Source organism: Puntigrus tetrazona, unplaced genomic scaffold (assembly GCF_018831695.1).
Source record: "Puntigrus tetrazona isolate hp1 unplaced genomic scaffold, ASM1883169v1 S000000148, whole genome shotgun sequence".
Lineage (NCBI taxonomy): Eukaryota > Metazoa > Chordata > Actinopteri > Cypriniformes > Cyprinidae > Puntigrus > Puntigrus tetrazona.
The window spans coordinates 1,355,001-1,367,500 of record NW_025047824.1 but is presented as its reverse complement, the minus strand read 5'-3'; the positions used below and the strand labels follow the sequence as shown (position 1 = coordinate 1,367,500).

Sequence of the window (12,500 nt, the reverse complement as noted above, 5' to 3'; positions counted from 1 at the left end):
CGCTTCGAAAAAAGAAGAACAAAGCGAAAGCACTGGCCTCCGCATTAATAGCTACTTTTTTTTTAATCATCAAGCCTTTCTGAATCAAATTTTTTTAGGCCCTGCATGCCTCGCTTTCTTTTGTCTATTGGCTTTTGTGTCGAGGAAAACAAGACCAACAAAGGTTCGTGATTATCAAATTAAACAGATGACAGACACTTCTTATTTTAATGAGAAAGATTAGGTTTATTTAGTACAAAAGTATTTCAGTATCTGATGGGGAAACAGTCAAAAACGTTGATTTGATGCTACATTTATACCTGTGAGACACTGGCAGAAATATCCAAGCACTGATCGGATGGATATGCATTTGTGGAATCGGTTTGTTTCATCTAAGCAGCGACGCAAACCTGCCCCTAATGACCTACGATGACTAAAAAGACGAAAGTTTTAACAATAAGTCCGTCCATCAAAGCCCAGTGTGTAGGTTTATAGGCACTTTACCAGGCTTCGCTTCCAATAAACCAATCATTTCATGCCATTTCAACAGTTATTGGTGCCAAACAATGGGAAAAAAACGTCTATCAAACTCCTTGATTTGTTTAAATAATTGAATACTTCACCCAAAAAATAAACCCATAAAAATGTACGGCTCGGAAAAAGACGTACTGCTGACATTCTGGAAACGATGTGAAACGAAGTAAACGATGACCAAATTAAATTTTTTTGGGTGAGCTATCGCTTTACCTTGTTAGAAAGAGGCTCAAACTACAACGCAGAAGCATGAATTACTCCTGCAGCTACTCTAACCGAGTGAACTCGGTGGGAGGAGCTAACCCAGGCCACGCCTCCTCGCAGGCTCCGCCTCTCACAGCTTGGCTTTGCCCGGCTGCAGCTGCAGGTTTTGAAGCTTCATCGCCATGCCCATGTTTCCGGTGATCTTCAGTTTGCCCTGGAAGAACGCCTGCGTGAACGAGAAGGCACAAGAGAGCGATTAACATTGATTTTTTTTAGAAAACCTAACCTCCTGAGAGGATAAGCTATTCATTTGTGTGGCGGAGAACATTTGTTTCTGTGACCTTACATGCTGTACTTTAGCATCTCAAAAACCACATGCAGGCCTATTCAGAGATACTAAAAGAGGTTTTGGCCATGAAAACTTCCTCTACTTTTTTTTTTTTTAAACAAATAAATGCAACAAAAAAAATACAGTTTATAAAGCAGAATATGATTTTCTTTGTCAAAAAAAAAATGTATATGTATGTAGCATGTAGCATCACTTATGTAAAGGTATTGAACATTATGGACAAAAACACCAGCCTATTTATGCTTATTGGAAGCTAACATTTATGTGAAAAAGCTGAAAAACACAAATCAATAAATGCAATACTTTAGAAAATGAAAATATATAAACAAAAATAGACTATTTTGTTAAACAGATTATCTAAGTCACAAAGTAAATATTGTTTAAATGATTTTGTAACACCTTTAGTTTAATAAAATTAACTTTACTATTTTGGTGTATAGAGAGAGAGAGACAGACAGAGAGAGAGAGAGACAGAGAGAGAGAGAGACAGAGAGAGAGAGAGAGAGAGAGAGAGAGAGAGAGAGAGAGAGAGAGAGAGAGAGAGAGAGAGAGAGAGAGAGAGAGAGAGAGAGAGAGAGAGAGAGAGAGAGAGAGAGAGAGAGAGAGAGAGAGAGAGAGAGAGAGAGAGAGAGAGAGAGAGAGAGAGAGAGAGAGAGAGAGAGAGAGAGAGAGAGAGAGAGAGAGACAGAGAGAGAGAGAGAGAGAGAGAGAGAGAGAGAGACAGAGAGAGAGAGAGAGAGAGAGAGACAGAGAGACAGAGAGAGAGAGAGAGAGAGAGAGAGAGAGAGAGAGAGAGAGAGAGAGAGAGAGAGAGAGAGAGAGAGAGAGAGAGAGAGAGAGAGAGAGAGAGAGAGAGAGAGAGAGAGAGAGAGAGAGAGAGAGAGAGAGAGAGAGAGAGAGAGAGAGAGAGAGAGAGAGAGAGAGACAGAGACAGAGAGAGAGAGAGAGAGAGAGAGAGAGAGAGAGAGAGAGAGAGAGAGAGAGAGAGAGAGAGAGAGAGAGAGAGAGAGAGAGAGAGAGAGAGAGAGAGAGAGAGAGAGAGAGAGAGAGAGAGAGAGAGAGAGAGAGAGAGAGAGAGAGAGAGAGAGAGAGAGAGAGAGAGAGAGAGAGAGAGAGAGAGAGAGAGAGAGAGAGAGAGAGAGACAGAGAGAGAGAGAGAGAGAGAGAGAGAGAGAGAGAGAGAGAGAGAGAGAGAGAGAGAGAGAGAGAGAGAGAGAGAGAGAGAGAGAGAGAGAGAGAGAGAGAGAGAGAGAGAGAGAGAGAGAGAGAGAGAGAGAGAGAGAGAGAGAGAGAGAGAGAGAGAGAGAGAGAGAGAGAGAGAGAGACAGAGAGAGAGAGAGAGAGAGAGAGAGAGAGAGAGAGAGAGAGAGAGAGAGAGAGAGAGAGAGAGAGAGAGAGAGAGAGAGAGAGAGAGAGAGAGAGAGAGAGAGAGAGAGAGAGAGAGAGACAGAGAGAGAGAGAGAGAGAGAGACAGAGAGAGAGAGAGAGAGAGACAGAGAGAGAGAGAGAGAGAGAGAGAGAGAGAGAGAGAGAGAGAGAGAGATGATAGATAGATAGATAGATAGATAGATAGATAGATAGATAGATAGATAGATAGATAGATAGATAGATAGATAGATAGATAGATAGATAGATAGATAGATAGATAGATAGATAGATAGATGGATAGATAGATGGATAGATAGATAGAGATGATAGATGGATAGATAGAATTGAATGCATACACTAAATAAAAAAATGAAACGGGGAATAAAAAAGTGAATAATAAATTACATCTCATACAGAGGCATAGCACAGGTAAAAGTCATAATGAATTCAGTTTTTTTTTTTTTATTATCTCAAAAACATATTCATTTTTGAAACAAAATACGAGATTAAACAAAGCTCAACAATTCAATTAACCTTCGTTCACTGTCAGGTAAGTCATCTCATAAACTGCTCTCTCGTGCCTGACAGCAGCTGCGGTCATCGTGACAGCCTTTAAGAACTGTTTTTTTTTTTTTTTTTTTTTTCAAGGGCACAAACGCTCCTTACAGAACGGATGAACCCTGAAGTCGTTTCAGCGAGTGACTCATTAAAGCTTTGTTTGTGAGCAGCTCGCAGGAAGCACTCAGGTAGCACGAAAACACGATTAACGGCTTCTCCTTTCGCTCTGCTCCCAAACATCGCTTACCAGCTGCGTGGACGCAATTACAGAATATAAAAACTAATTAAGGTCGTGTAAATAGATTCAGTTTCTACACCGATGGACCGCACTAAAAACTGAGTGAAGAAACACCAGCTCAAAAAAAAACAAGACATGATCTGAATTCACGTGCATAGATGATTCTAGTCATCAGATTTGGAGAAATGTAGCATTACATCTCTTGCTCTGCAGTGAATGGGTGCCGTCAGAATGAGAGACCAAACAGCGGATAAAAACATCGCGATCATCCACACTTGCGTGTTTGCAAGAAACAAATCCATCGTTAAAGTGTTTTAATATTAATAACTTAATGCATAATCCATAATAACACTTCCTCTATGTTGTCTTCGAACATTAAAGTCATATTTGTTTGAATTGTGCATATTTCTTTCCCGATTCAGACAATTTTTTTTATTTTGAGAAAGCAATATCGCGAAGACGATTCATATTTCAATCGATATACAAATCAAATCAATGATGAACGCGTGAAACAGATTTTCTGTGCTGTGGATAATCGGGATGTTTTTAAATCAGCCGTTCTGACGGCACCCATTCACCGCAAGCCATGCAGTAACGCTACATTTCGTCTAATCCGACGGAGAAACAAACTCGTCCATTTTTTGGATGACCCTGAGGTTGATCGCATTTTTCGCAAATTTTAAACTCTTCCCAGCGGCGTAATTGAATTAGAAAAAAAATAAATTGCGGCTATCATTATAGTGGTTAAATGGGTAAGAAAATAAGAAAGAAAAACGAGTCAAATACGAGAAATCCTTGCCATGTAAAAAAAGATTATTAATAAAAGATTATTCTATTAATGTTCAATTATTTCAATGAAAAACTGAAAAATCAGATTTTTTTTCCTCAAAGATTAAATTATTATTTTTCTTACAATAACCTAGGTCTCTGGCAGTATGGTATAAAAAAAAAAAAAAAAAAATTAAATTAAATTACAAAAAAATTATAAAAATGATTAAAAAAAATCTAAATTGGTAACACTTTAGAATAGGTAACGCTCATTAATAAATTCTTAATCTTAGTTAGTAAGGTAGTTATTAAGTTTAGGTATTTGGTAGGATTAAGGGATCTATAATAAGGCATTAATAAATGGCTAATATAGTAATATACGTGCTAATAAGCAACTAATGGGATGGTCATTTTGGTCTCATGGGTCAAAAACATCTTTCTCAAAAAACATCAGATGCTTTTCCACGAAGGGCGAGGTGTGGAAATATGAACTCTCTTCGTTCCAGATGGGAAGCCTCGCAATCATCTCTTTCTCAATGTGAGCCATTAGCATTAGAAAAGGAAAGCGAGCGGGGAGAGAGTGATTTTTGAGCATCTGCGAGGAAACAGTTCGTGGAAAACAGGAGGTGGATTTGAGACAATGTGCAAAAGGAGGGCGGGAGCTACACGAACTGCACTTTCAGGTGCTCAGCCTTGATGTTCCTCGACCTTGAAACAGAAAACGTCTTTACATTTCATTTATTCGATTGTGAATCACACACCGATGCAACAGTGCTTCGAAATTCACCACCACGTGCAGATCTTAAAGCATCGAAAAAAACGGTGTAAAGGGAAGAAAAACATCTGGGTTCATGTGGGACGGGTCTCTGTGGTCCGTCCAAACAGGAAAACTGAGAGTAATCAGCCAAAAATCGTAACTATAACCGTGCAAACCACTTGGAAATGTCAGGGATCTGCCTCTGCAGACGCTCCAGGGCTCCCTCTTTTCCGGGATGCGTTACGCAGCCTACGTTTCAAAGTCTGCACGAAATGATATTCGCAAACCTATTTTAATTATAAAATCTGACACTGTACCGTTCAAATATGATATTTTTTGTCTCTTCTGCTCGCCGCGGCTGCACTGATTAGCTTAAAAATACATAATAAATAAATAAATAAATTGTGAAATATTATTACGATTTAAAATAACGTGTTTTTTAGGATTTTCTGCATCATTACTCCAGCCGTCAGTGTCACGTGATCCTTCAGATATCGCCCTCGTGCTGATTTGCTGTAGAGTTCTTGCATTTTGTATCAGGCATAATAATAAATCTTAGAAAGACGCATTATTATGCCCAATGCAAAATACAAAAACTAATATTCGGCATGAATAAAAAGGTATAAAAATGGTCTGATCGGTTTAATGCGTGCTTTCTGAATTTATTTATATACAAAAAATTAAAAAAATATATATTTATGTATAAAAAACATTTGCCGTCTTCCAGCTTTTGCATGCCAGTGTACTTTCTAATGAAACTTTCAAACGATTCACTGGAGTAAAAAAAAAATAACCAATAACTAAATATTATTCGAATTGCAAGCAGAATTAAATGAGCAAAACCAAGCACACAAGATATTAAAAGTCATTTTCAGAGAATATACCTTGAATTAAGTTCACTTTGAGTTTTTTTCTCTTTTTTAAAGACGATATTAGCTTGTTTTACGGATATAAAAAAGCAGCGTGACTATCGGGTTGCGTTGGTTCTTTTGCGGTTTGGCTTGAAACTATTCTTCCACGCGCGGATGGATTTTTGGTGATTTGTCCGTCTGCTTTATCGCCACTTACGGTCTGCGGATTCATCTTTCCAGTCATGAGGTCCAGCAGGTCAGAGTCGGCCATGGCTATGGTGCAGTCCGCTTTCTTCTCTGAGAAGGAAAAAAAAAGCCATTTAATAAGGAGTGAGAAGCGGGTGACGCCGCGGCTCAAAACTCGGTTTGGAGGAGGATCCGGCACGCGTGAGCAGCCTTGATTCTGGTCATTAGGCCTCGCGCACACACTCTCGCTCGCTTTCATTTCCTCTCATCCACACACACACACACACACACCTGAGAGCATCATTAAAACAGATGAGGAAGGTGAGGAAGAGCACGAGCGCTTCAATTGCCTCAAGAAGCATTCTCAGGTAACGGATGATTCGAGGGAGGTTCGCTGCCATTTTCGACATGATTTCTCTACGTCTGAACCAACAGAGCTGATTTACACCGAAGTGCCCCTATTAACCATTTTTGAAAAGTAACTTTTTTTTAAACACAGTGAACGAAAACATCCGGCGAAGTTTTAAATCTGAACGCTCGCCGCAGTCGCTGCCTCTCAAAAGAAAGGGAGTCGACTCCGAATCGTTTCGAACGAGTCCCAAGCCGTTTCATGTCGATGTCAAAATGAAGCGTCGGTATATTTCCCGCCCACTTGTTGGTCTGAATGCAAACGCCATCGGGTGCCGCTTCCGGAGCGTTAAAAGCTCGCAAACGCCGCTTTAAATGAAACCGAACAACCGCCGGATGGCTTTGGAAAAGTTCGAATCGCCGAAAGATTCGTTTGGGAGTCGTTTAACAAATAAATGCACATTATAAGAAAATGAAAGCGTTTTAGGTCCCCCAAAACCAAATTTTCAACTTTCATAACCCAAAGGGGCACTTTGAAGTAACTGCAACGACTCGTTTCATTAAAAACTTCGGTCTGCTTGTACTAGTTTGAGTTTTTGAGTTTGAAACTATTTCAAATGCTGCTATTTTAAAAGAAAGGTTTTGAAGGGATAGTGCACTCAAACATGTTATTCTGTCATGAATTATCCACCGCCGCGTCGTTCCAAAGCCGCAAGAACCTCCTTCACAACAGTAAGTAGCCTGATCTTGATATAATGGCAGCGGAACTCTTGCATAAAGTCATTATTTTTGTATTCTTTGCACGGAAAAAGTATTTTAATATTTCCGTAAAAGTACGGTTTGACCCCTCGTGTCGCACAGACTATTTTAGCCGTGTCCTCATCACGTTTCAGAAACATTTCAGTTGCATTGCTTTCTATGGTGGGGTCAGAAAGCATCAGAAATATCTTATCTGTGTTCTGAAGATAAGGCCTTACGGTTTTAAAATGAGTGTGGGTAAATAAGTCGTGACAGAATTGAACTATTCCTCTAATCATGCATAATTTTAGTTGGCAACTTAACTTAAAAGCTGTTATTGTAATAGCATTGCTGATTATTAATAATTGCATGTAATAGTCTTTTACAAGTTATGTTAATAGAATTTTTCATTATGTATCATTTGCATTCATTTTATACACTTTTAAATTGTTAAAAGCCGTGCTTTTAATATTGTTCAATGCATAATTTGCATGCATAATAAATGCAATCAGAATATTTAAAAAGCCGTTTTAATAGTACTGTTAATCCTGTAGAATTTGTATTAATTTATTATTATTATTATTATTATTATTATTATTATTATTATTATTATATTATTTAATATATTTTATTTGCAAAGTTTTAAAAGCTCTTTCAATATATTTTAATTAAAATACTTTTAAAAGAATTGCTTATTGTGGCATTTATGCAATATACTTAAGTAATTAAAAAGTTATTAATTACTTAAATTATTATTTTAATAGTATGATTAATTTTACAGAAAATTGTATTAACAGACTTCAATGAACAATTTAAAATAATGTCAAATTTGTATCCATTTAATATATTTTAATGTTATTTAATTGCATTGTTAAGTGTGCATCATGTTTTATGGATTACAGATTTTTATTTAAATGTAATACATTTTTCTAGAAATTTAATTTAAAAAGGTAATTTGCTCATTTGTGTTGGAAATTAAACTGCTTTGGTAATTATGCATTATGTGTATTAATTAAAAGAATAATCCTATTGCTGTTTTTAATATTGTAAATGCTCTTGAAATCATAATTAAAAAATCCCATTTATGTATTCAATTATAGTTTGTTAATTAGGTATTTATTCATGTTAAGTGGATTATGATGTTTTGTGTGTCTGTATGTGTGTGTGTGTGTGTGTATGTGTCTGTATGTGTGTGTGCTTCTGTTTGTGTCTGTGTGTGTGTGTGTGTGTGTGTGTGTGTGTGCTGTGTGTGTGTGTGTGTGTGTGTGTGTGTGTGTTGTGTCTGTGTGTGTCTGTGTGTGTGTGTGTGTGTGTGTCTGTGTGTGTGTGTGTGTGTGTGTGTGTGTGTGTCTGTCTGTGTGTGTCTGTCTGTCTGTCTGTGTGTGTGTGTCTGTCTGTGTGTGTGTGTGTGTGTCTGTCTGTCTGTGTGTGTGTCTGTCTGTGTGTCTGTGTGTGTGTCTGTCTGTGTCTGTCTGTGTGTGTGTCTGTGTGTGTCTGTGTGTGTCTGTGTGTCTGTCTGTCTGTGTGTGTGTGTCTGTGTGTCTGTCTGTCTGTCTGTGTGTGTGTCTGTGTCTGTCTGTGTCTGTCTGTGTGTGTCTGTGTCTGTGTGTGTGTGTGTGTGTGTGTGTGTGTGTCTGTGTGTGTGTGTGTGTGTGTGTGTGTGTCTGTGTGTGTGTGTGTGTGTGTCTGTCTGTCTGTGTGTCTGTCTGTGTGTGTCTGTCTGTGTCTGTCTGTGTGTGGGTCTGTCTGTGTGTGGGTCTGTCTGTGTGTGGGTCTGTCTGTGTGTGGGTCTGTCTGTGTGTGTCTGTGTGTCTGTTTGTGTGTGTCTGTGTGTCTGTTTGTGTGTGTGTGTGTCTGTGTGTGTGTGTGTGTGTGTGTCTGTGTGTGTGTGTCTGTCTGTGTGTGTGTGTGTCTGTCTGTGTGTGTGTGTCTGTGTGTCTGTTTGTGTGTGTGTGTGTGTGTCTGTTTGTGTGTGTGTGTGTGTGTGTGTGTGTCTGTGTGTGTGTGTGTCTGTCTGTGTGTCTGTGTGTGTGTGTGTGTGTGTCTGTGTGTGTGTGTGTGTGTGTGTGTGTGTCTGTCTGTCTGTCTGTGTGTGTCTGTCTGTGTGTGTCTGTGTGTGTGTGTGTGTGTCTGTCTGTGTGTGTGTGTGTCTGTCTGTCTGTGTGTGTCTGTCTGTCTGTGTGTGTGTGTCTGTGTGTCTGTTTGTGTGTGTCTGTGTGTCTGTTTGTGTGTGTCTGTGTGTCTGTTTGTGTGTGTGTGTCTGTTTGTGTGTGTCTGTGTGTCTGTCTGTGTGTGTCTGTGTGTCTGTCTGTGTGTGTGTGTGTGTGTGTGTGTGTGTGTGTGTGTCTGTTTGTGTGTGTCTGTTTGTGTGTGTCTGTGTGTCTGTGTATCTGTATGTATGTGTGTCTGTATCTGTATGTGTCTGTGTGTGGTTTATATAAACTGTTTTCTCTTTGAAAATCTATAATGCATAATGTTTCCAGTAAGGTTAGGTTTAGGTGTAGGGCAACGGCACATACATACAGTCTGTATAAAAACCATTGCGCCTATAGAGGGTCATTACAAACCACAACGTGTGTGTGTCTGTGTGTGTGTGTGTGTGTGTGTGTGTGTGTGTCTGTGTGTGTGCGCAATTCTTCTGATAACCGTTTTCATAAACACGCAGGAAAACGTCAAGCTCTAGGGACAACAGCGAACCCCTCCTTCAACCCAAGACCCCAAAACAATCAGCAAAGCCTTTTTCCACCAAAACAGCTCCACCAGACCAAGCCGTTCAGAACGGACTCACCGGCATCATTGTGAACGGAGCCTTTTCCGTTCTTAACGTCAACAATCCAGACGGCTTCCTTTCCTCCGGGACCGTCCTTCACCTTGAAGGCAAACACGCCTCCGATCTTCTTCACGAACTGCTCCCCGTCCTGCGAACACACACACACACACACACACACACACACACACACACACACACACACACACACACACGTGTCTCAGGGTGCAGCTGTTGCACAGAGGAAGCGGATACAGAAAATGCAGCTAGCGTTTAGCACAGAGGCCAATCCTCACTATTAACTCCTGTTATTAATATATCGGCTGTTTATTACACATGAGCATATTTTACATCCCCGATCCTACCCGGCGCTAAACTTAAACACATTAGAAGTGAATCAGAAGTGAACTGAGGACAAAGCCACAGCTAATAGCTGTGCATCGAGCCTCAAAATAAAGCGTGATCGTTTCAAATGTGCGATAACCACCGAGCCGCGTCTTAAAATTAGCCCGAAGTCAACGAGAAAAGGAAAAAAAAGACAAAAACAACAAACACTCCTCGTCGAACATAACCACTGATGAGGAGATAAGAGCTTTTGATTGAATAATAATACACCCAAAATTTTATTTTAGATATTTTAAAGAAAGTCCGTGCTCACCGTGACTTCCACGGTAGGAAAAAAAAAATAGTACGGGATTCCAGGGCGAGAAAAACGATCACATAACTTTCATTTTTGGATGAACTATTCCTTAAAAGGCGAGTTCGTGCGGATGTTAAAATAGCCGTTTATAAATAATCGCTTTTTTATAATAGTTTTGACTATCAGGGTACAAAACGGACACAAAGGCGGACGAAGTCTTCCGAAGTCAAACGCTGCATTTGTATTAAATGCATTTACGGCTGTCGGAGTTAACGCGTTAAAACATATGCATTTATTTTTTTGTGTCCCTGCATTTACCGGATTCGACGATATTACCATTCTGATTGATTCTGAAGGCTGGCCAGAAAAACATAAAATCGCAATTTTTTTATTTTACTGACACGGTATGGTTTTTAAAGAAGAAAAACGGCTGATGATTTATAGTAAATAAAAAAAAAAAAAAAAAGTAGGCTGAGACGCACGACTAAAAATCACATCTAATAAAATGCACATCTAAAATGATCAATAACTTCATTTACTCGATTAAATTTGCTTGATTATTAAAAAGGAAGTTATTTAATTCAATGAAATATCAAACAAAAAGAAGCTGAAATGTCCTTAAAACATGACTTTAAATGAGTTTTTATGAGACAACATATAGCTGTTTTTATATATATTCCTTTCATCTGCTTTCTATAGCTTAATTTACGCAGACCGTTCAAAAGTTCAGGGTTGTGTAAATGTTTTTAAAAAACGTCTCTTTCGCTCAGCAAGGCTGCATTTCATACAGTTAAAATAGTAAAAATGTGGAATATTATCACAATTTAAAATAGCTGTTTTCTATGTACATCTATTCTAAGATGTCATTTATTTCTATAATCGGAGCATTTTTGCATTTAAAAAGAACGTAACGCAATTCACAAAAAAATTATATATAATAAATAAATATATATATAAATATATAAATAATAAATATATATATATATATATATATATATAAATATATAAATAATATATAAATAATAAATATATATATATATAAATATATATATATATATATAAATAATAAATATATATATAAATAATATATATATATAAATAATAGATAAATATATAAAAATAAATAGATACATATATAAATAAGTATTTATTTATGTATAAATATATAAATAAAAAAAATAAATATTTATTATATATATATATATATATATATATATATATATATATATATATATATATATATATATATATATATTATTTATTTATTTATTTATTTATATTTGTGAATTCTGTAAACCTGGATTATAAGGCTAAGCGGGTAAAGAAACTGGCTTTTTTGGTAAATATTAACACGGTTAAGAGTATTGGGGAAGGGGGTGAACACGTGTATCACCAAACACCTGAACAGACATGAAAAGGATCTGAGGAATTGAGGTTTAATGAAAAAACCCTTTCACAGCCTGAAGCCTGACAGAGGATCAATGCTGACACGATTAAAGCCGGGTAATAAGAGCGATTCAGGCCCGTCCTGCTCTAGCCTTGGGCTGAGACGTCGAGGTGTTAACACTGCAGCTCATGGATTCACATAAATGGGTTTTCTCGTACCTCGTGCAGCTTTTTACCGATCTCCTGGAAAACGGCATGAGCTTTGAAGCCCTCTAGACCCGAAGACGAGCTGGTCAGCGCTGCCTGGACGCGTGGAGAGCTGGGAAAGAGAGACAAATACAAGAAAGACGCGGCTGAAAGATTTAGTCACCCAACGGCAGACATCAAGTCATCATTTCAATAATAACTCCTGGGTGAACCTCCTTTTAAGATGGTTTTCAAAACTGTGAAAAATAAAAAGTAAAACACGAAGAAACCTTGTTGCAACCCGTCAAAATAAAACTTTGGAAGAAACTAAACTAAAGACAGCAGCGCCACTAATATAATTTATAATAAGGAAAACGTTATAATTAGGTCGTTTTTAAGAAATAATTACGCACATTTACACACGTTTTAATTCAAACTGTACACCTCTGTTTACCTTTTAAAGTAGCCTTTATTACATGCCTTTATTTGATTTGTAATTTGCATTAAATAGCAAAAATTATTGTCAGCAAAAACTAAGCAGCTGCATGCTACACGTATAATAAATTATTAAAATGACGTTAATTGCGAAAATGAAGATTAATGTTAATTAATGTTAATAAAAATACCATTAATCCTACTACCT

The 12,500-nt window shown here is 37.8% G+C and overlaps 1 protein-coding gene across 1 annotated transcript in view; it reads right to left on the bottom strand.

Moving 5' to 3' along the window:
• Nucleotides 1–204: 204 nt before the first annotated feature.
• scp2b (sterol carrier protein 2b) overlaps nucleotides 205–12,500 on the bottom strand; it is a 12,931-nt gene continuing 635 nt past the window's right edge. Inside the window, exons 2-5 of the mRNA XM_043230361.1 lie at nucleotides 11,891–11,990; nucleotides 9,667–9,796; nucleotides 5,824–5,903; nucleotides 205–943 (exon numbers count right to left, since the gene is read on the bottom strand). Coding sequence (XP_043086296.1) covers nucleotides 848–943; nucleotides 5,824–5,903; nucleotides 9,667–9,796; nucleotides 11,891–11,990 — 406 coding nt within the window. The 3' untranslated portion in view covers nucleotides 205–847. The remainder of the gene's footprint in view (nucleotides 944–5,823; nucleotides 5,904–9,666; nucleotides 9,797–11,890; nucleotides 11,991–12,500) is intronic.